The following is a 23,532-nucleotide window of genomic DNA, read 5'->3' as shown; positions in this document are numbered from 1 at the left end:
CACTTATTTGAGGTATTGCAGAAACTCCTTTCCCCCCGCCCCCCCGCCACTGTTCCTTTGCAACCTCTGGGCTGGGGTTTTACACTGGGTGAGGACAGCAAGTCAAACCCTGCAGGTGATGTTTCAAACGCTTAATTGTGCACCTAAACATTGTCTTGCTGCTGCCAGCACTTCACATCTGTGAGGTGTTCCCAGGCGTGAAAGTCGTGTCCTGCCACACGTGGGGTGGACAGCAAGGACGGGAACACCCGTGGGGTGGCTGTGCCCGAGGCTGGGGGCAGGAAAGGGGCGGCTCTGTCACCGCCACTGTCGCAGCCGCTTGCTCAGTGTGTCAGAGCTCATCCCGGCACCTCGGCGGGGAGCTGAGCTCATACACCCAGTCGCTGCTGTCACAAGATCTCTGGTCTTCCTTCCCACGTTCTACCCACGTGGATTTCCCCTGGTTGCCGTAACTCCCTAATTTGGAGGAAAACAAACGTGGGGTGTGGTTAAACGCTAGGCAGGACTCCCAGTGAGAGGGGGAAGCAGCTGTGAGCCTGTTGCCAGCCCCCCTCCGTTCCTCCAAATATGCTTGTGCTGTTCTTGGCCAGCTGGTGCTGGACACTGCAGGATGGTGGTGATGACTTTTGGAGAGCGTGGGCTGCCATGGCTGCCCTAAGCCTACCTGCCAAGGTTTCAGTAACCACAGGCTGTGTTAGTGGCTTGCTTTTTGCATTGCTGGCAGTTTTTCTGAAGTGAAAAACTCAGGCTGGGTGAGAAGGTGATCATATCCTACTTCCCCTCACCTGAGTTTTCCCCCCAGACATGTTTTAATGCTGAGTCTTACAGTCTTAAAGTTGTTTTAGAGCATTTCTTTTGGCCAAATTCTTGGCTAGCTATATGCTCCAAGAAGCCTTCTCATCCTTCCAGTATTGCTCCTTCTAACCCCTTTCAGCCCCTGCCAGATTCCTAAGCAGCCATCTCTTAGCTTTTGATTTCTCTGGTCCTTGAGCATCTTTTAGCCCTCCCACATCCTCAGCTTTCTTTTTCTTAGGTTTCATGAAAACAAACTCTTGGGGGAAAAATCCAAACCCAAAAATACTGCTGCAAAACCCCTACCCACTCTCCAAATGTCCAAATACATTCTGTTTCTTCTCTGTAGTTGCACTTACTATTTTTCACAAAACTGAATTTAGCTGTTGGTGTTATCCATAGTTCTACTGAAATTTTTATAGGCAGTTACCAGGAGACTGTTAGCTGTGTGTTTGTGTCAAAAAGTAGGTGTAATGGTTCAGAGCAGATGAGCTGCAAAAACTACCCCCTAAAAAAGGCCTGTGGAGAAGCTACTTTGATGTTGCTCACTGGAGAAAGAGATCCTTTATCTCTGGTTTGGGGAGGAGGATCAAGGAAGTTCAGTCCATCTTGAGCAAGATGGGTTTAAAATGGAAATATTGGTCTTTGCAGTACCTGGGGAAAGCAGTGAGAAAGTTGGTAGGTGTGGGAAAAGGATCCTGCTGGGGCATTGCTGGGATGAGGCTGTGGCTGGTGAGAGGTTGGGACAGCCATTACTTGCACAGGTCATCTTTCTCCATGACCATACTGTAGCTCCTGCTTGAGCTGTGGGGTTGGTTGTGATGCCTTGAGTTTTAGCTTTTATATTTTTCAGACTCTCTGTTCCTTGGTATGTAACTGTGAAGCTTCATGTTAGGTGTTATTAAGTTCTCTTCACAGGGTAGTTAGACAAAACAATCCCTTTCTAGTTAGAGAATCAAGGACATCTGGTACCCAAAATCATAAACAATGGGAGAAGGAAAGGGGCAAGCTAGAGGATTGAGACTTCATAGCCTGGAGCTGTGGTTGGACAACTGTAGATGAACCAAAACTCATAAAAGTGTAAAACTTGTGACTGGAATCCATCTTGGACTCAGGGGAAGCCCCTGCCAGGCTCTTCTACTGTCCAAGGTGTATCCCTTCAATAGATACCTAGTTTATTCCTTTTGCTCTGTTTAGTCTCTGTTCCACGTCATCCTTTCCAGGCATCAGCTGTGTCCCTGTTGCTGCACTGTATCCTGGAGTTGTGTGGGAGACAAAGTCCTGCTTCTGCTTGCTTGCAACAGGTGAATGTCTCGTTCCTGGGAAGATCCAGTGGCAGGTGATTTCCTCTCTAGGGTATCCTGATAATGTCCTGATAATTTGGTTTGTGTTTCCCCAGGCCTGTGGCCAGCCCAGCAATCTGTAACTGGATTTTCCATTCCTAGCCCTGTTCTGGGTGGCAGATATTGAAGTCTGGCAACAGTGATCACATCAGTCTCAGATCCCTGACTAAGACACTGCCCAAGTGCTTTGCTGCTCTGTGTTCCTGGTTCCTGAGCCTCTCTCTGCAGAAGGGGTGGTGTTGGGTTTCTTGCTCTTCTGTGGTGCTGCTGAAGTTACAGTATTTGCACAGAGCCAGTTCCTCTGAGATGATCATTCTTCTGTTTAAGCACAAGCTCCCAATTTACAGAATTAATTGCCAGTGGTCTGCAGTAGCCCTTGACTTGTCCTAGAATTTGCTTTAATAAAAGAGAGTGGATCTTTTATTTAAATGGAAAGACTTCTGTATTTTCTCTGGGAATACAGAAGGGATTGCAAAGCCAGGCTCTCAGAAGGCAGGACAGCTTTTAAGTTATACAGCCCAAATCTGCCCTCTGTGTACTGCAGGTTCTGATTGTGCGGTTCCACCGTTGCTGCTTGGCTTGATGCTGCTTTGCTCATTGTGCATAATCGATCTGCATTTGTGGTTGTTTAGTGGGGTTTTCATTTTCCTTTTTGCAGCTCTGAGGTTGTGCTTTACTTGTGTACTTAAGCCCTGCCCCAAGGACAGAAACACAATTGTCCAATAGGCTCCTCTGTGGTGCTGCTCGTAAACGTCTGAGCAGCTGCAGTTCATGGTGTGTTTGTGGGAAAGCAGCTCTGTAAATGGGGAGCTGAGGCATGCACAGGGTACTCAGCCAATTCTGGGTGCTCTTCTGGGAAGCTGCCAGGAATTCTCTCCTTTTAGTTTCTGATGTCTGTGAAATGGAGTTCTGTGGCCGAGAGCTTGGCCCATGTGCAGACCTGATCACGGGTCTGTCCTTCTGCAAGGGTCTGGCAACAAGGGATGTGAAAAGTTTGTTTTAAGGTTTGTTGGATTTCATAGCAACTGTAAAAGAAGCAAGGCAGGAATCACTTTTTTGTCAACTTTGTTTTGCCTCCTGAGACTTTATCTGGTGTTTGTGCCTTATTTACTACACCTTAAAAAAAAAATCTGCTGGATAAAACTCCAATCAGGTCGAACATTATTTCATTGCTCTCATTCAGTGTATGCTTTTGCTGTGTGAAAGGAGTATGCTGTCACAAAATGAGGGGCGAGATTAGGTCTTTTCTGTGTGTGTTTTATGAATAGAGAAGAGGGCTGGGCTGTCCCCCACACAGTCTCATTCATCATCAGGCTTGAATCATCACCAGGCAGTGCTAATGAAATGTTGTCCTCCCTATGGAGCCTCAGTGGGGAGGACAGGCTGTGCAGACAGGATTTGTTGGCTGCCTGACACCAGGGGAACCATGAGCTCTGCCAGTGGCCTGAGAGCAGGTATTTGCTCCAGTCATTGCTTCTCTTCAGGCTTGTTCCCAGCCTGCCTTCCAGTGCCTGACTCAGTGGTCTTCATGGACCAGTCCTGCTCTGAAGCTCTTCAGCATCTCATTCCACTTCTTGTCTGGGATGTTGTCCCAGTGTCACATCCTGCTATCCTGTGTCTGATAGACCTGCTCCACCTTGGCTTCTTTATTCCTCACATCTTCTTGTCTGACTGATGTGACCAGAGGGTGCAGCTGTCCCTGCAGTGGTGGCACTGTTCGTGTCCCTGCTCCCCACAGTGTCTGTGTCCTCCCAGCCATGCTGACCCCGCTCTGAGCCTCTGTGCTGTGGGCCTTGGGGACATTGCTGGCTGGTGCTCTGCTCTGCAGAGGCTTTAATGATTTTCCATTTAACTGTGATTAACCTGACAGGCAGGGCTTTGCTTATTGCATTCTGGAAAAGTTGTGGTGGCAAGATTTCTAACTTTGGGATGAATCAGCATTAACAATTAGGCAATAAACTAATTCCATTTCTTTTACAAGACGACAGACAGCAGGATGTTTTCTTCTGCCAAAGCATCTGTCAGGCTATTGGTTATGCTGTAGCTGGTAAGGTGGGAAGGAGAAATAATTCCTCACTCATAGAAAGAAGATAAGTCATGAGTCTGCATTGACTACCAGTGGGAGGGATGCTGAATGACAGGGGGCTGTTGCCTCCTCCTTCTCCTGGTCCCACAGTCTGGTGGTTACTGGCTGTTAGTGCACAGACCTGTCACTCTGAAGCCTGGATGTTACTAGAGCGTATTAAATCCCTTCAGACAGACAAACTCACCTGAACTGGTACTTAAGATACAACCCTCTCCAGGATCTTTCTGTATAGATCCTCTGTCTTAGGAGGGAAGAAGAATTAATGAAAAATTAATTTTAAAAATTAATAAATAAATAAATTAATTTTTCTGAATTAGGGGTAATTTTGGTCCCTACTTAACCTTGTCATCTTTCAAGCTTATTGTCTCTTTCAGTAATTATCTGCTTGTATTCCTGATAGTGAAACTTGCCATGCAGACATGTTGTGTTGCTTAATTCCTCAAATTCTGGTTTGATCAGAAGGCAAGGAGGCCTGATCACTCATGTGCTCATGGCTTTCAGAGCAAATGCTGAGGATTCAAGCTCTGCCAAGGGACACTGCCCACCCTGCAGCCGGTGAGTCTCAGCACCCAGCCTAGACTCTGTGCACACCTGGAAGGTGCTGGGCTGTCAGAGGTGCTCCTGAGCAGGCACTCTTGCTGTCCTGCTTGGCTGAGGGGCATGTCTCCTTGCTCCTTTTGCCTCCCAGGGATGCTGGTGAATATTTGTGAGCATTTTGCCCTGTTAGCAGGCTGGCTGGGAAGCTCCCTTGGCCCCAGCCTTGCTGCTGTGCTTCTTATAGCTCTGTGGCTGACCAGGCTCTGGCATAACAGAAGTTGCATTGCCTCTGGTGGCACCTCTGAGCTCAATTTCCAGTCATGTCTAAAGGCAGATGCCAGCAGTGGGCTGTTGTATGTTTTTAAAACTGCTGCCCCTGAAGAAGTGCTGCTTGGCTGGACAACCAGTATGCTGGCCTTGTTCAATTGTCTGTGCCTCTCTGCATGCCTTTTATCTCCTGTTTGGATCATTTTTCTCACTTAAATGCACCCTTTCTGCAGGCCACAAAGGCTAGTGTGAACACAGCCTGCAGCAAGGGGATCCTGCTGAGCTTGCAGGCTGGGGACTTCCTAGCCTGGCATGTAAAAGTGCTGGGACCCTGGCTCTCCATTACTCATCTAGCCTTCCTGAACTGCCTTACAGCTGTCCTGGGGGTGAGCCTGTGCAAATTTCCCCACTTGGTGTGATGGCTGACCCCTTGCTCAATGAGGTGCTTCTCAAAGATGCAGCTGTGCTGAGGTACTGCTGCAGGCTGGCAGACACTGAGAATGTTATTTTTCACTCTAGCAGGTAGCTGTTTCTGGTTTTTCCCTTTTGACCTAACTCTCAAGTATCATTCTAGTTTCACTCACTCTCACCTAGCAGGAAACTTCATTAGCTTGTGCTGGTGGGACCTCAGTGCTTGAGGTAGGGCATTGTGTGCCAGTATGTCTCTTTGCATGGCAGCACCCTCTTTTTAATATCTTCCTCCTTTCTTGTTTTTTACCTTTTTTTTTCCCCCATCTTCCTCCTTTTCTACATCACACAAAATATATAAAGCCTAAGCTTATCTTTTTCCTACTGCTTTGCCTTCCCTGCTGTGGTTTAGGGTCCTTTGGATGATTCAAGCTGGAAGTAATTTGGGATATGGGCACATTGGGACCTCTTACTAAGCTGTGAGTGCTTGGGCTCCCTACTGAGAGCAGAAGCTGAGCTGCTGGACTCGAGGTGCAGCATATGCCAGACCATGGACAAATACTGGAAACTTGCCCAGGGCAGGATAATTAAGGGAGGCAGTGTTTCCTCAAGTGGACTGTGTGCTCTTGCTTGCTAAGCGGTCTTGTGATTAATATCTTATTTAGGAGGATTTTAAGACATGTGCTTACAACAAGTTTCTTTTAGAAGTAGGGGAGAGGTTAGAAATATAAACTCTGTAAAGGCTCTTCTATGTTTCCAGCAAGGGTCACCAGGTAATTGCAGTGCATCACTACTCTGTGTCAGAGTAGGCAGTAGGTTTTGCTGTGGGTGGTTCAGTGTGAGAGGGATCCTTCAAGGGCTTTGCACATGTTTTTGTACAGGCTGCATTCCTAAAATCTCCTTAGGCACCCATAACTCCAGCACTAAGGGCAAGTTCTTCTGCCCTGATGTCAGCATTACCAGCTCACCCTGGCTCCTGGTATTAGACTGGTGAGTTCTGCAGCCAGCAGGTGTTCACCAGCAAACTTTGCCTTCAAAACAAGGCTCTGTGTGATGTTTTACTCAAGTAATGTTTCAAGGTGTCAGCAGCTAGATTATGACCTTATTCAGGACACATGGCATGGACACAGCACCATCTGCATGCTCTGGGTGTTTCTGTGCCACTGCTGATTTGCTGTGTGGCTGTAGTCTCCTGTACAGTGGTATCTGATCAATCTGATGTAGCTGTCTAACACCTCCACCCTAATTTCTTTCCTAGGCTAGAGAACTCAATTTAGAGAGACATGGGAGCATGAAGAATTGCATGGAGGGCACGGATGTGTTGCCTGTGGCGGCATCTCCTATGGCTCTTACCTGGCAATCTGCTGCTACCTGGAAGGGATTGACAGGAGCGTCTGTGGACAGCAAAGGAACCTAGAGATGAAGGTGATGATCATGGCTCTTCCTCTTTTTTTTTTGCCTTCCCCTTTTTTCATTTCCACATGTCTGCAGCAAGAGCAGGGCTGCTGTCAGCGTGACAAGGCCACGTACATTGAGGCACTGCTGTTTGCACTGAGGCTATCTCGTGTTACATGCAGAGTTGGGAGGATAGTAAAGAAAATGGGGAGGGTTCCTGATACTCCCTTTGCAACCATCCTATATTTCTCTTTTAAAGCAAAATAAAACATTTATTCTGCTTCTTATAGGAGCCCTTGTAGAAGCTGATGTGTATTGGTTGTGCACCAGAGATAAGAGTCTGATACCCAGTGTTTATTCTGACTTGCATAAAATGAATATGAGATGTGTACTGGGGCTCATTTTGGTAAAGCTTTCCATAAAAACCCTTTTGGGATGTTACCTTTGGCTCTAGGTTGGAGTAATTAGCTGCCTGCTTACATAGCTGACCTTTGCTGATCATGCCTGAAGTGCTTCTGTTGTCGGTGCCACTACTTTTCCTATCATTCTTCCCCACTGGCATCCTGCTCCTTATCAGAGCACTGCAATCCCTTGGCTGCTGCCCTGAGAAACATCATGTGAGCAGTTGCAGTGACTATTGCTGATGCTGGAACCTCCTTTTTTCTCTTCTGCATGGAAAACTGACTTGCTAGGAAACACTTTTAGAGACAACTGCAAATATAAGTCTTGGATTTATGCCCCTTTTCATTTATGAAGAAGGTTTGGGAGGATCTCATTGCATAGCTGCTTCTCTAAATATCTAACTTGCAGGCATCAAGAAAGCCAGCTGTTGCTCTGTACTTCCTCTTATGTTGGAAATATGCTAATGTCCTCTCCTCCACTTAAAACCTGATCTTTAATATGGAAAATGCACCACCCTTTCTTACTTTCTGGCTAAGCAACACTTCTCTCTCCCAGTGTTATGTTACCTTTAGCATTGCAAGCTATAACACTTGGGCAAGGGTGGTGGAGTTCCAGCAGCTTGCTTGCCTAGGGCTTCCTGGACTTCTAACCCCAAAGAGGGCAGAGAGCAGCCAAAATCTGCACAGAGGTCAAGACAGAGCAGGATGGAGCCTGGAGGGTATTGGCAGGAGTGAGAATGCTCTGCTGGAGATAGGTGAGTGGAAAACAAAAAGCACAGCCCATTGCCTTGGGCATCTCTGGCAGCTGCTCCTTTTGCAGGGAAAGAGGAAAACGAAGCTGGAGACAGCTTTGTTTCTGGTTAGGTGGGATTTGGGTGGAGAATAAAGGATTAAAGAAGCAGGTCAGCCAATCCTCTGCTGCAAAAACTTCTTGTTTTGGTTGTTGTACAGAAACAAAGAGTTTTTCAGTTCTGTTTTTCTTCCCTGTTCCTCTGTGGAAGTGCTCTGCTCGCTGGACAGATGTGCCTTGGGGTGTGATGCCAGGTGAGCTGCTGAGGTGGCTGGGTCTCATGTGGACATGGGAGCCGTCCTCTCTGAGGATGTGGCAGCACAGGGCACATCCACGTGCATGTGCAAGGGACAGATAAGCAGCAGGTTTTATTATTTTATAACCTAGTGTAGGTGTGACGTGGCAATTATTTTGTGTTGTGTGGATGTGGCTCAGCAATTTCAAATGTGGTTAGAAGTGCGTTTTTAAAAATGGAGGTGAACTCCTTAAAGCCTGCAGCTGGGGTAACAGTCATTAATTTTCAAGTGTGATGTAGCTCCCCTCTCCCTGGACCACTGGCCTTGGCTGAGTGTCTGCCTTTGGGACAGCTGAAACCCAAGGCCAAGCTGACCTTTCAAGCTCAGATACACTTTTTGTGTGGAGATATTCCTTCTTGTAATGAGCATTGAAGAGTCACCTTCTGTTTGTGCCAGAACAAAATCTTGAGCCCTTTTTGAAATGCTCAGAATTCTTCCCTGTCAAACAGTCAAACCCAGCCCTCTGTTACTAAGTCTGGTTTCAGACTAGGCAGGCCTAGTTAGGCCTGGCTTGCAAGATGGCAAGGCTGGTGGAGGAGGTGGATATTTGAAAACCAAGGAAGTGATATATTTGGTCTGTAGTATCTGTATCTCTGCCTACCCTCTTCTCAGCAGTTACATTGTTTTACATGTTAATATCTGAAATGGTGTAAAAGGGATTTTACCCTGAAATAGGGAAGCAAAACCAAAAATAGGCACAACCCCCCGCTTCATGCCCCAGTGCTCCTTAGGGATGTGTGGAAGCCTCTGATCCCCTCCTGCTTTAGAAAGGGGCAGAGCCTGCCTGCTGGAGCAGAGGGTTTGTTGTGTGTTGGGCACAGATGGTCAGAGGCAGAGGAGAGGCCAGGAATGTGCTTTGGTGTGTTGGGTTCAGGTTTAGGAGTGGTTTTCCAAGGTGGATGTCCAAGCAAGTGGACACAGCAGCAAAACCTTCAACCATGCACTGAAATAGTTTCCCTTCAGGATAATGGGGTGATGCACATGGAATGGTATTGTGTAAGTTAACAGTTCAATTACTTCTACTTGTTCTGAAGTGCAGTGTGAGCCCATCTCTTGTTTTGACTACAGTTCTGTGTGTGCTTCAGAGAGAGTCCCACCAGTATTATCAGTTTTGGCAACTCTGTCAGGAGCTGGGTGTTGGTGTATGTGGCTCTGTGACCTCTCTCCACACTGGTGGCCACTCTGTTTCTGTGTACTCATGCCTTCTACTCTCTCTGAGGTCCGTGCTGTGGCAGGTGACACGTGTCTCAGACACTGCTTTGCACTTGAAGCATTTTGTGGGACTTGTGCACAAGCTCCTAAATGCCTGGGGTGAGCAGAGGCTGTGAGCCCAGAACAGGCACTGCAGTGGATCTGGGAGAGCTGGGGGGAAAACCGACCAAAACTGAAGATAAGGGGAGGACTTCCAAGAAAGAAGGTGAATGGAGGGTGGAAGGAGAGCTGGTGGTAGGATCTCACCAAGGCAGGAAGGCAGCCTCATGCTGCTGCACTGTGGGGAAAGGCTACAGAAATAAGGGCATCCCCTTGTGCTGTGGGGACGCTGGAGGGGTGTGAGGGACTTTAGGGGGTATTTCCCAGGAGGAGGGTGGGAGTCCCGGAGACGCAGACACAGTAGGAAAGCACCGGGTAGCGCCTCCAGCCTCCCTCCCTTGCTGCACGCAGCGCTGTGGAGCGCATCCCTGGGCTCTGAGCACAGCTCCTGCACGAACCACCGTGGTTGGGGCTGGGCACTCAGCACCGGGGCCGAGAGCGGAGCCCGCGGGGCTTTCATCTGCCCTGGCAGCAGCAGCGCTGTGGCCACGTCCAAGGCGCTGGGGGAGCCGGCGCCTCCAGACGAGTGTGTGGGGAATTTCTGCTCTGCTCCCCTGCTCTCACGCAAATGATTTTTCATCTCTTTGGGCCATAATCTGCCGAGATCTCTGAAAGAGTTCTGATATTCAGTCAGCTTTTAAAGACCTCCCAAATATAGCATGGGAGGTTTGCTGCAAGTTTCTGAAGCACTGGTGCTTCCTCTGTTTGAGATGCCTCTAGATAATGCTGTACAGAGATCCAGACAAGATAAGGAACCTATGAACTGGGGCTGGCTTACAATTTTTAGCCTTGTACTTTGGGGAAAATTACTTAATTTGCTTAAATTGCTGTTCTAGCAGACTTCAGAAAATATTCATCAGGCTGATGCATTTTAACTAGTGATTTCTATATTTGTTACTTTGGAATGAGGGAGAAAAATTCAGAGCTAACACCATGTGAAAGTAATTTCCCTTGACAACATACAACTCTGGCCTATATGCATGTTGGACAGCTTATGAAAAAGCTTTTATTTCTGAAATGTCACTGTATTATGAATGCATTATTTCTTAACTCAAAAATAGATGAGGCTGTGTATGCAAATATATAAGTACATGTATTCATTATGAATCTGAGAGTACATGTTTCACTGGAACAGGACCACTTTAGCTGAATTGACCTGGTTCTTAAAAAATAATTAGAAAAAAGCCCCAAGCCAAAAAAAAAATCCACAAAAAAAAAGATGATGCAAATTTAAAAAACGCCAAAAAAAGGCAAATTAAAAATCCTAGAATAGTTTAAGACAACTTTGCTAGGCTGCTCTGCTGTTTTTCTTTGCTTTAATATTCAAGTACTGTGGCTCTTTCTACATGAGAGGAGTTATTCTAACCAACACACCCAGGGCTTGAGGATTCTGCCAGTCTAGCCTCAGGGAATACTGGTATGACAGCATGAGGAAGGGGAAAAAAATTGTGTGCCTCTTGTCAGGAGATATCCAGAACTTTTTACCTTCAGATACCTGTGCAAGCTTAAAACACAGTATGGTGGCAGCCAGGTTCCCATCCTGTCAACCTGGAGAGGAGGGTGAGGTACCTTGCTGTTAAGGATCCTTCTGGTAGGAAAAGGAAGGAAAGGGAAGATGAAGGGTCATGTACTGGAATGAAGGTAGAGAGATTTGCTTAAATAAAACGAGTAACTTTTAACCTACAACTTGGTCGGAGCCAGATCAAAAGTCAGCTTTGTTTAATGTTCAGTGAACTTTAAGCCCAGTGCTTTTCCACTTTGAGCTTGGATTGGATGTTGAGCAGCAAGAGGAAGTGGCCTTGTGCTAGAGGTGGCATCAGATCCTCTCCCAGTCTGCAACACTGAGGGATGTTTGGCACTGAATGAATCACCGCTGTTGGAAACACACTGCTCTAAAGCAGTTAGGCATGGTGTCCCCCCAGGGTGTCCTGGGAGTCACCCCAGCAGCTGGGGCAGCCACCACCAGCATGTGGCACATTTCTGCTGGATTTCTGCAGGCTCTTTGTTTGCACAGGAGTGCATCCATTCCAGGCGTGACAGGTGCCTGACTTCTGTGTCTGGGCACAGTTCCCTTTATGAAGGAGGAAGTCTGGTGTCTTTGTGGCCAGAAGGAGCTGGGTGTGCTTATGAGCAGGAGTCCAGCCCTCGACAATAATATCCTCCTCCCATTCCTCCATGTATCATCCTTCCTCTCATATCACATCCATCCTTCCAGCAAAGGGCGGGCTGGTTGTAGAAGCTAAGGACCTTTCATTGCTCTGGGAGGCTCAGAGAGCGTTTTAAAGTCTTACAGCCCCTTTCTAACACTGCAGAAATGTGTTGTACTAAAGGCAGAATAAGAGCCAATATTGAATGGAGGAGATACAAAAAAGTCTGGTGCCTCCTTTACTGCTTTAGGGAGTAACTTCTGTTTTTGTTGGAATTATCTGTCTGGATCTTTACAGTCCCATGTACATGAAATGTCTTAAATACCAGAGGGCAGAAAGCTGCCTGCTTCAAGGAGTGGGAGTGTGGTTCAGATCCATGATGGATCCACCTGTCATCTGCAAGCTCTGCTGCCAGACTTGGTTCTGAAGTGCTGACTGTAGGAAGTGAGTGATATGTTTGGGAGCAGGAGCTGGGTAGTGCTTTCTAGGCTTTAACACCTGGTTTTCTGATGGTAAAGAAAGCACGCTAAAAACACTGGGAGGAGGTGATAGAAGACATTAAAGTGGCCTTTATTGCCTCCTTGGCCCCTCAGAACCCCATTAAGCTTTACATGTGTTTTCCTCCCTTCAGCAAGGTAGACTTGTGTTTCAGATCAATTCAGGCTATGCCTATAGCAACACTGATCCATCACTGGGATGTTGTCAGGGTGTACAAGTGGGCAAGAAAAAGGGAATTCTTTGGCTGTGATGTACCATGGAGCTGCTAGATGGGTGGTGTGCTCTGTTTGGATGCTTACAGCTGGAGGTGGTGCTAGGCTTTGCCAGTCTTCCATCCCGCCAAAGAGGAGTACTGCACCTGCTTGTTTCTGCAAAGCGTTCTCCATGCTGGATCCTTAAGCAGAGGACATCATCTTGGGTTTGGGTAGAAGGTAGTGCTGAACCTGCTTTTCGTTCTTAAGTATCTGGGAGGATGCAGAGTAGGTTTCAAATGCAGGCCTTCTCAGGAAGGTTACATGAGTGTTCTGTTCTTCTAAATATGTACATGAAACTTTAAGGGTGGTAGAGTGTCTTAAGCTCTTTAAATGGCTTTCAATATGTCTAGGCACCTAGTTTTGTGCTATACATTTATACTGCCTATGATTTATAAAATTGTATTTAGGCAAGGTTGCTTCCCTGGCAATATTTCTGTGAGCCTATTGACAATAGATATATTTGAAATGCTGGTATAGGGCCACAGTGTTCCCAGACAAATGTGTTTGAAAAACAGGGCACCACTTGCTGTCACTACTGAAGTTCAGCCACACCAAGAGCTCCCTGTGTGAGGATGTGACTTGATGTGTTTTGGCAAAAGATATTTGACATCTGCTACTGCAGATACTCAGACTTTTGAGAACCTGGCTGCTGCTTCAACAACGAACGGTATCCAGGATCTTGGGGTACGTGGATTCTGTGTATCTGCTGCCTTGGCCGCTCTGCTGCACTGAGACACTGAGCTTGGACCTGGGCTTTCTCAAGAGCTTGTGTGGATTTATACCTGCCTTTCCTCTGGTTGTTTCACTCTCAGTTTAACCAGTAAAAATGGTGATGCATGGTAGAAGTGGTATCAATTAAGCTTTCCTGTTGTTGGGGTTATGAAGGCCAGAATCAAGTGGTTTTGATTTGTGGAAAAACATCCGAGTATTGTAACATGATTTTTGTTCCTGCCTCCTTTATTATAAGAGACAAAATAATTAACTCTCATTTTGAAGTTCTTATTTTCCTCCATGCCTCAAGTTCCTTGCACAGACAGGAACTGCTTTGATTTTTGCTGGACGTCCTGGTTTAAGGGACAGTAGTGCCAGAAAAAGAAAAAGGAGAGGTTTTTTTCCAAAATGAATAATGAAAAAATTCCCTCCCTCCCAGTTTACTATAATTTGGAAATTAAGGAACTCTCAGGCAAAAGGTATGGGTTAGGAATAACAGTTCTTTACTGATGTATCTACAAGACAAACAAAACCAACATCAGCTATGAAAAAAAAATCAGTGACAGAACAGAACGGAACTCAGTCCCAGTCCCTTTTTCCAGTCACAGATGCCGCTCCTCCTCCGCACAGTCCTGATGGAGCAGGGCAGGCAGCCTCTCAGTCGCGGCTGCTGCAGGAGCAGGAGAGCGAGGCAGCACCGGCCGTCCCAGGTGTGAGAAGGGTGAGGAAAGAACTCCGCTCACTGTGGGCGTCCATGTTCTCAGCGCTGTTCTCAGAAGCAGGAAGCTTTAGCAGTCAGAGTGCAGGGCCTGGTCCCACCACGGAGAAAAGCAACCTCTCTTCCTGAGTTCAGGCCGGCGAGAGCAAGTGTCCTCCACCCCCGGAAGGACAAAGCAGCCCCCAACCGTCCACCCCTCAAAGCCCCCTCCGCAATCGAGCCAGCCCTTTTGTCTTGAGCACTTAACAGCTAAAGGGGAGCCACCCCAGCCAGCTTAACGTAATAATGGGAAAAATTTCTAAAACTCCCCCAACCCCCAACACTGGATAAATAATTGCACTGCTTGTTACATAATTGTTTTTACAATTTTTCTGGTAGCTATTTCCTTTGCTGGGTTCTAGTGGTTGTCCTTTCTAATGCTCTCTTAATTGCCATCAGGACCTGCCTTTTTTTTCACCACCTGATACTTTTTGATAAACAGTCTTCACAGCTCTATGTGTCTTGGCATTATAAAATACATATTTCTTAGTGAAAGCCAATGTATTTTAAATGTAATGGAAGTGTAAATGTAAATATGTAAATGTAAATTTTTTAAATGTAAAGGAACTGTTTTGCTTAACATAGAGTAGTTTGAGTAGAGCTTTCTGAAGTCAGTGTCCAGAATTGACACTTTGCTTCTTTCTTCCAGTGAAGTTGGTGTGGTAGAGCACTGCTGTTTGAGTGCCAGCCCTGCCATCCCCAACAGGGATGAGCTCTGGGTATGTAGAGAAAAATAAATAAATCTTGGTAGCACTATTGGACTGAAAACCAGCATTGGTAGATCCAGACTTGTGCAAGTTTATTTCACTTAGTGAAAGATGAGGTCTTAAATTAAATTAGAGTCTTCTTTGAGCAAGTTGTAAAGAGTTACTGCATTGTCCTTGAGACAGAAGGATACTGTCTCCACCTGCAAAGGGCTGGTATCAGATGTATTATCCTGAAGGGCAGTGTCTCTGCAGCTGGCACACGGAATTTTATTGTCCTGGGGCCATAGAACGCCAATTACGTGTCTTGGCATGCGGCAATGTTTGCAGAGGCGTTGAAGTGCTGACCTGCCACATGCTGTTAATCTCAAATAAAGAAGCGTCCCCCATTTGTTTTGAAGGATAAACATCATAGAGGAACATATGCTTGGGGGGAAATAATTTGAAGGTGTAATGTTCCATGTAAATAGTCACAAATGAGCAATTGCATCTTGGTTTTTAAAGCTGGGCATGATGCCCTAAGTTTTAGCTTTCACATTTTCCAGATTCTGAACTGCGTTAGTGTGTAACTCTGAACTTCATATAAAGTGTTACAAGCTCTCCTCACAGCTCAGGCACACAAAACAATCCTTTTCCAGCCCCAGAACCAAGGACACCGCTGCAGCTTCAGCCCCAAAAAGTGCAAAGAGCAGGGAATTGAGAAGAGAATCTGGGAGGGTGGGACTGCAGAAACTGGAGCTGGAATTGGACAGTTAACTCCAATATGGAAATGGATCAAAACTTAGAAAAGTGTGAGAACTCCTGACCTGGGGTCCATCTTGGGTGGAGCCATGGCCGGGCTCTTATACTGCCCAAGGTGAATCCTTTGAAGGCCTTTTTAATAAATCACTGCTTTATTCCTTTAACACTGTCTAGCCTCTGTTCTAGCCTCTCAATGCATCAGGCAGGGTAGGGGGATTTTTGCTGTTGGCTTTAGTGTGGGAATGGCTGTGATAAAGCAGACTAATGGTGAAATCCTCACTTGTAAAGCCCTGACACTAGGGCTCTGGTTATGGAAGAAAAAGCAGCCTTTTCAGTAGTTGGTGGTGTTCATGCATGTACTTTTTTCCATCTGAAGGTGAAACTGGCAGTCTTAGAAATGGAGAAGATTTGTTACTAAGAAGGGTCTCCAGTGAGACCTCCGTGAGCATGTGCCCATCAAGAAATGGCTTCTGTGTTGAGCTGCACTGAGAGCTGCCATGGTGGCCACCTGCAGACTGCATCCAAGTGGGAGCATGCTGCAGGAGAGCAGAGCTGGCTTGGGGCATGCAGACACCCCATGCAGATGGAGTCTCTTTCCTGTCCATTGCTGCATACCGAGAATATTCAGCAGGTGTCTGCTTGTCTGTGTGGTAGGAAGGGGGCTTTTGTAAGGGAGAAGTGCTGGTCCCACCAGCTGAAGGCTTGATGGTGTTATGGAGTTCATAAACATGCTGTCCCTCTGAGCAAGTAACCCACCAAAGAGGATGCTAAGCATGGTCCACTACATTCCCTCTTTATATGGCTCAGTATATTTTATAACTGGAATCCATATTATGAGCCACTAAAAGCACCCTCTATAGCAAGACTAAAATGTAAAACTTTAATTAGATGAAATGCTGATAAATCTGATCTGGATTTATGTGGCATCCTGGGACTCAGAAAGCAATTTTAACTTATAAATAGTATTACTATTATTATTTAGAATACTTTCATGGTGAAACTTGAATATATGTATACCATGGTTAAGGTACTAGATCCATATAGAATACTTATTATATAATTATTATGTGTAAAAACAGTGCTGCCTTTTAATGAGGGCTGAAGGGAAGGCAGAGGACTGCTAGGCACAGCTACTCTCCAAAACCAACAGCAGGAATAAAGGGCTGACACAGTCAGAAATAGAAGCTTCTGACTTATATTAAACCCCAATGTTTGTTGACATGTAAAAGCAAAATGAAACACATGCTTAAACTTTCCCCTGTGCCTCCCCCCAGAATCTGCCTCTCCTGTTCTCCTGGGAAGACTTTTTTCAGCTGTGACGGAGCTTATTTTCACTGGCACATGCAGAGATTTTTAATGCAGGCAGGGTTAATGGAATGATTCATTTCATTGAAAGTGACCTGTATAGCTCCTCAATGTATCACCTGAAATTTAACCAAGTTTCTCATGTAAAATGCTTTTTTTTCCCCCTCAAATCTCTGTGTAAAGTTTCCTCATTCTCCCCTTTCTGTTTTGTTCTGTTTGGTGGCATTGGAAACATCTAAATGTATGGCTCAACAGCTGTTTTATTTTTACAGCACAACGCTATTTTGGAAAGAAACCAAGAATTTCTAGAAGCAAGCCTTCCCTGCTTATATATTTACAAAAACATGATACACACAGTTGAATTAACAGGCTGGGCTAATTAAGATATCAGAGAGATCTGAAACTTGGCTCCAGAGGGACAGACCTTTAGGTTGGAAAATGTTTTATCACCTTTCATCTGCTGTATCCAGCATGTTCAAAGTGTAGCTTCTTCATTTGCAAAATGGCATGAGTGTGAGTTTTTTATTACAATTAAGGGTCTTAATAAATATTTTTTTCCTTGGGACAGGAATAGGGAATTTTAAGAGCAGATACAGTTTTGAGGTTGAGTTTTGAATCCAAATTTTTCTCATCTTAGGTTTCCTTGAGTTGAACAGAAGAATTCCTGCCCTACATTATTTCCATGTCTTTTCCACGCACATGGGAACTCATTCAGCCACTGCTCTTTTCAGAGATGCTTTACAGAGGGTGTTGGTTGGAGGAAAGGGTTAGCATTGAGAATGTACCAAAAAAAGAAAAAAAAGTGTAGTTAAGTATAAAATGTTCATATAGGGCGGCATAAAAAATATTCAAAAATACACCAGCCAAATCTGGGAACAAAGCTTTTCTACTTTGTGGGCAGACATGGCATAATTGTGGCTGCAGATGGAAATGCATAAGTGAAAATCTGGAAAGAAATGTAAATGCTCTGAGTTTAAATATGAAATAGTTATTCCCTTATTAAAAAAAAATTTGAGGAACAACTTGCTAAAGTAAAAAGCTTTTGTGCATCCATCAGAGAGAAGAAAACTGCAGCTGAGTGATGCTGGTGTATGAACGGCAGGACCAAGCACAAGCGTGGGGGACAGGTCCATGTGATCCCTGCATATCCTGTAATCCCCAGGGGTTGCATCTCTCAAGTCATCATTTAAATTAAATTAAAGGTGTTACTTGACATGGTTGTGTTTCAGAGGGATTCTGGTAGGATCCATTGCTTCAGATCAGTAAACATAATAAAATAACACCTGTAGAATATGTAAGAACTAATGAAGTCTCATCATGTGTTTGCAGAAGGGTCATATTTCAAATCTATCTGTGTATTGCCTCTTCTCTCATTTTCAGAAGGTCTTGAACAGGGAGAGAGGGAGACCTTAAATTTTCAAGGTTTTGATGAGCTTGCTCACCAGGAGCCTCAGGAAAAGCCACCCTGAGGTGTCCATGGGATGAGAAGGTTCCTGTCCTGGAGTAGTGGCTGCCTAGCAGGTAGGACAGCAAGGGGTCAGGTTTCACAACATCACAGAAGTACTTCAGGGATTTTCTGGGATCCCTGCTCTTGAATACTGATAAGGCATCCAGAGAGGAGGAAGGGCTGAGTTCTGAGCTTGGCTGTCTTTGTCACCAGAGGAGCAGCTGGAACTAGGGGAAACCCTGAGCAGCTGCAGAGGGGCCTGGTGGTCCTGGGGGCCCGGGCAGCACTGGGGCAAAGGAAGCTTTTGATAGCAGGGCTGAGGTAATGCTCTTTCAGATGTATTTTTTTCCTGCTTGCAAAATAACCTGAAGTCATTGCAGACTGTGGAGAGATCAGGGCCACTCAGAAGTGGTCAGGAAAGGGAATAAAGGGAGGAAGTTTCACAAGGAGAACAAATCAGCCCCATTGTTGTGTTGCTGCTGGCCCACGTGGCCTGAGTGTGTTCAGCGGGGGGTGGCCGGTGTGCCTGCCTCAAGGGATGGTCACTCCCTGCTGATGGCTCTGGGAGGTTGATCAAGAGCCTCTGAAGAACAGAAAAGGTACAAGGAGGAGTTGGAACAAATAGGACAAAGACTGGAAAAGCAGAGAGGAGGGGTTGTCTGTGCACTGTGTGCAGCTGCAGAGTTCATTGCCTCGGGCTGTTAGGGAAATGTGAGTGGTTTCAAGAACCGATTAAACAATGTGCAGAGGATGGGCATTGGTACAGCTGATGACACAACTTTTGGGAAGCTGTGTGCATTTCCTGGAAGAAATTTGTTAATACCTTTGTCCATACATGTGGTTTGTCTGTGTACTGGCTGTTGGGCACTATAGGAGACAGGTAAGGGCTGTGTGAGATGAGGATGCTTGTTTGCATTTTTAGTGAAATCTGCTGTGGGATATGGAAATCAGGATTGCTTGGTGTTCTCTGCTGTGGCATTGCTGGCTGCAGCTCCCTGGGCAGACAGCAGCCTCTGGAACACCAGAGGAGCAGGATTTTCACACTCTTGAGTACTTTGCTGGTTAACACCTGAGACTAGTGAGATAATTGGACAATGAAGGTTAAGTACAAGAGTGTGTGGACAATGTTATTCCCTGACTGCCTTGATATCACATCCCTCACTTGTTCTCTGCACAGGTTAATTTACCCTTGGAGGACTTGCTGTGTGGGCTTAACCTGCCAGCCAGTGCTGTACCCTACAGCTGTGTCACACTCTGGGTTTCAAGGAGACAGCTATTTGTTTAAGTATTTTTCTAGGTTTGGGAGATTTTTTTCCCCTTTCATTCCTCATACTCATAGCTGACACCTTGTGTTTTGTGTATGTGGCAAGTTTCCAACACCTTTGGAAAAGTACTTTTGTACTGACCACTGCCAGACAGAAGTGCACACAAGTGGCCACTTGTGGGCTATCCTACTTTGCTAGGAAGAGCAGATGCTTTCCTTCTCCACATCAGAGGTTTGATGGCAGAATGCTGGAGAGGGACCTGATCTTAGGGCAGTGCTTATGCAAATAAAATAAAATCCTATCATGTGAAGTAGTAGTAATAATTAAGCTGAATTGCAAAGTATCCATGGGGAACAGAAGGTATCTTGAAATGTTGTGGCTCTGCTGAAACATGTTTGCAGAGCCTACTTTGCCAGCTTAAAAATCAAAGCAAACTAACTGTTCTCATTGCAGCAATGTGTACAGTCAAAGGTGGGGATAATTTGTGAATATGAGTTTTCCAAGTGCCTTTGAGTGGCCTGGAAAGAAGAGGAGTTGTTGTGACTTGCTGTGCACCACCATAAGGAATGTCCCAGCAGGAACTTGCAGATAGCTGTAAAGTTGTCTCAGTGTAATGAACCTGCCACCCATCTGGTTGATTCAAGTGTGAGAAGCAAAAGCTGATAGCTACTGAGATGTGCCTGCTATCACCTCTACCTGGAATCCCCTCAGGAGACGTTTTTGAAGTCAAAAACAGGTCAGAGTGCTGCAGGGCCTGGAGCAAAGAGCTCTGCTCTGCAGGGTCATAGGCTCTGAGCACCTCTGACAGTGCTGAGGCTCTGTCCTGCCTGCACAGCAGCTCTTGGTTGAGTTTTCTGGAAGGCAGACTCTGGTAAAGGGATGCAGCATGAATGAAGTCAGGCTGGGCTGTGTGAAGTGTGCTCAGGGGGAGGTGTCTCAGAGTTGGGTACTAGGCTGACATGGGACAGCTCTGTATTGCTGTTCCTATGTATTTGGAAAGTGTTGCTGTGTGTGTGGTTGGCCAGCAGAGCCCTGGCAGTGTGGAGGCTGACACACACTGCTTTCCCCTTCAGCAAATGGCTTTGCAGGCAGCTGCCTTCACTTGGTGCTTGCTGTTCTCCATGGCACTGGGCAGACCAGGTGAGTTGTCCCGGTGGGGTCCCAGCTGCAGAGGGGATAGCAGGAGGCAGCAGGGAGGGTCTGGGAGACCACAGCAGGAACCATGAGCAGCATGGAGAACCTTGGGCTTACTGCTCACAGAACAGAGCACAGGGACATCCTGCATCCCCTCCTGATGCCCCACCTCTCCTGCATTCCTTCCTGGTACCCCATCTCTCCAGACTGCTGTACCTCTCCTGGCCAAAAAGACTTCAGTCTGTCCACCTAGTACACTTGTACTTAAGGAAATGAAAATTCATGGAGTCTGTCAAAACAGGGCAAATAATCTCAATAAAGGCTGGAATTACTTGTATTACTTGTATTACTTGATCTTTTTTGTTGTTTAAGAACTGGAGGTACAGAAATATTTGCTTTTATATTGTGGAGTGCTCTGTAAAAATAATTTTGTTCCTTAATAAAGTTAAAATGTAAGTTGCTTTAATAATTTAGGATTTAGTCCTGTAAAGGATAGCGTTTGTAATTTAGTTCATGTGGCATCGTATTGACTCAGACTTCCTGTAAAAGCAAGCTACTTTCTTTATTTCTCAGCTACTACTGTCAAATCTCCCTTTTTCTTGTTGCATTTCCTTGGCAGAGTGAAACTGTAAAATCTAAAACACATTTATCTATTTTATGAAGACTTATGGATTAAGATACATTTTATAAAGCAGTTTTCCATGCATCTTGTTCCAAAAGAGCAGTAAGTCTCTGCAAGAGTGCCTGAATTACTCAAGGATAGGCAACTAGGAAAAATTAGCTTTTTCTTTCTTTTCCCTGTTGGTTGTGTTAAGCAGCAGCATCAGGTCGTTTCCTGCACTGTATTATGGGTGTATCTGGTGCTCAGGGTGGATCTGGTTGCTCTGATGGGACCAGAGAGCAGGCAGCCTGTGAGCTGGTGTATGTTCTAGCTGAGAGCAGATTTCAGACAAAGAAGGACGATTCCCATTTTGAGTGGGCATTTAGGTATTCAAAAAGCTTATGTGGTGTTAATGTGTTTGCTGCTGTCCTTCCAGGCCTGGTAACAGCTTCTTTGGGACTCCGGGCTTATCTGAGGCAATACTTGCTCATCCTTACAACTTTGATGCTTTTCCTTAACAGGTTTTCTTTTTCCTCTTTTAATTTTTTGCAGGTATTTCTTGAACTCTTCAGCACATCACAGAACTGTTGTGTTTTGGGATATCCTGCTTAAACTCTCAGAGGAAAATCTGCTGACAGATTGGAAAATTCAGATCAATTCATCCAACAGATGTTGGAGAATTTGCCAACAACCAAAAATGACTTGAGTTGGAGAGCTGCTGCTTTATCCAAAGGTAGTGTTTGTAGCTCACTCATGGAAGGGAGTAGAAGAAAGGTTTGAGTGGCAGTGGCCTCAGGTCACCATTACATAGCATGTGATGGCTGATAGCCAGCGCAGGTCTTTCTGTTTGGTGTTTGAGGTGGAACACTTTGAAATGAGGCCTTTAAATAGCCTGAAATTTTAGAATTACCCCAATGTTGTCTCTCCCCTCTCACTGCACACACATCTCCATGAGTTTGCCTGTGCCTGCAACCCTGACTAACTGTTTTCTTTTCCCAGGGCCAGCTTCCCATGTCCCATCTGGATGCACCGTGCACTATGGTTCACATCAATGTGTTGAAAAAGTTCTTGTGTGTTCTTGTGGTGATACTGGTAGCACTGACAGTTTGCTTGTGGAGAGAAACGAGAAGAAGCTACTATGATCCTCTGAAGACCAGGAATGATGATTTGCAGGGGCACAGGAGTTTGGAGAAATGGAACCTGGTTAAATCACAAGGCCTTTTCCGTGAAGCAGCCAGTGAACTGGGGCAGGTATCCAAATTGTGGCATGCTGCCCAAAACAAAGGCAGCGCCTCTGAAACAGCTGAAAAGCCCAAGAAAGCAGCAGTTGGGAAGGTATGGGATAAGGACAGCTCATCCAGAAATCTCATACCCAGGCTGCAGAAGGTCAGGAAAAACTACCTGGCCATGAACAAGTACAATGTGACTTACAATGGGAAGAGGAGTGCTAAGCTCAGCCCAGAGAAGTTGCTGTGCCAGCTGCGGGACAGGGTCAATGTGACCATGATCCAGAGGTCAGATGGTCCTTTTGGTACCTCTGAATGGCAGCAGTACCTGCCAGGGAAAAGCCTCAGTGAAACAGTGGGACACCTGGGTCGCTGTGCTGTCGTGTCCTCAGCAGGCTCTCTGAAATCATCTCGCTTGGGACAAGAGATAGGTTGGTATCTTTCTTTTAGCATGAAGTCAAATATCATTGGTTTATAACTTGGGCTGAGTAGAGGTAACCTGCTGTCATGCTCTTACTGATAAGTCTCTTGTGGTCAAAAGGTGTTTAAAACAAGCTGGAATGTTAAACTTCTGAAGTCAGTCCTAGCTGGTGATGGGATTAATATGTAGCTGTATTCTAGCAAGTCCTTTTGATTTTCATGATCCCATTTGCATCACTAGAGGGTCACATGAGTACTGGATACCAGAGAGTGATCTTGATTCCTCAACTTTGTTTCTTGGGAGGGCTTGAGGTGGGTTGTATAATGCTTATTGCACAGTCAGAAAAAAAATTGTAGGAAGACATTTTCAGAGATGAAATTAAAGAAAATGCTAAATGGGGAAAAAAAATCCCCTTGGACATAGGCCTGAGCAGTCTGTGTTGAGCAGAGGGCTGAGCACAGACAATCTTCAGAGGTCCCTTCCAATCTCACTGATTCTGTAATTCTTGCTCAAGGCTTTCCTAAAGTGGCACTGCTTCATTCTGAGCCGTAAGGCAGCTGGCTGATTTTGAATGGCCCAGAAGACCATCAAAAGACTTAACAGGGATTTATCTCTTTGGACAAAGTTTGGTGATGCTTTGCAGACTCATCTGACCATATTTACCTGAGGTTAATGCATTAATTATTAACTGATGA

At 45.7% G+C, this 23,532-nt stretch overlaps 1 protein-coding gene across 3 annotated transcripts in view; it reads left to right on the top strand.

Annotated features, from left to right (window-relative positions):
• ST6GAL1 (ST6 beta-galactoside alpha-2,6-sialyltransferase 1) overlaps nt 1-23,532 on the top strand; it is a 43,548-nt gene that overhangs the window by 7,648 nt on the left and 12,368 nt on the right. For 2 of the 3 annotated variants that reach the window (XM_033068684.2, XM_033068685.2), the window contains exons 2-4: nt 6,692-6,858; nt 21,743-21,923; nt 22,190-22,847. In XM_033068684.2, coding sequence (XP_032924575.1) covers nt 22,202-22,847 — 646 coding nt within the window. In that variant the 5' untranslated portion in view covers nt 6,692-6,858; nt 21,743-21,923; nt 22,190-22,201. The remainder of the gene's footprint in view (nt 1-6,691; nt 6,859-21,742; nt 21,924-22,189; nt 22,848-23,532) is intronic. The other variant, XM_033068686.2, reaches the window with a different exon arrangement.

This window comes from Catharus ustulatus, chromosome 10, assembly GCF_009819885.2.
Source record: "Catharus ustulatus isolate bCatUst1 chromosome 10, bCatUst1.pri.v2, whole genome shotgun sequence".
NCBI lineage: Eukaryota > Metazoa > Chordata > Aves > Passeriformes > Turdidae > Catharus > Catharus ustulatus.
Note: the sequence above shows the minus strand (reverse complement) of the source record. Positions and strands in the feature narration are given on the sequence as shown.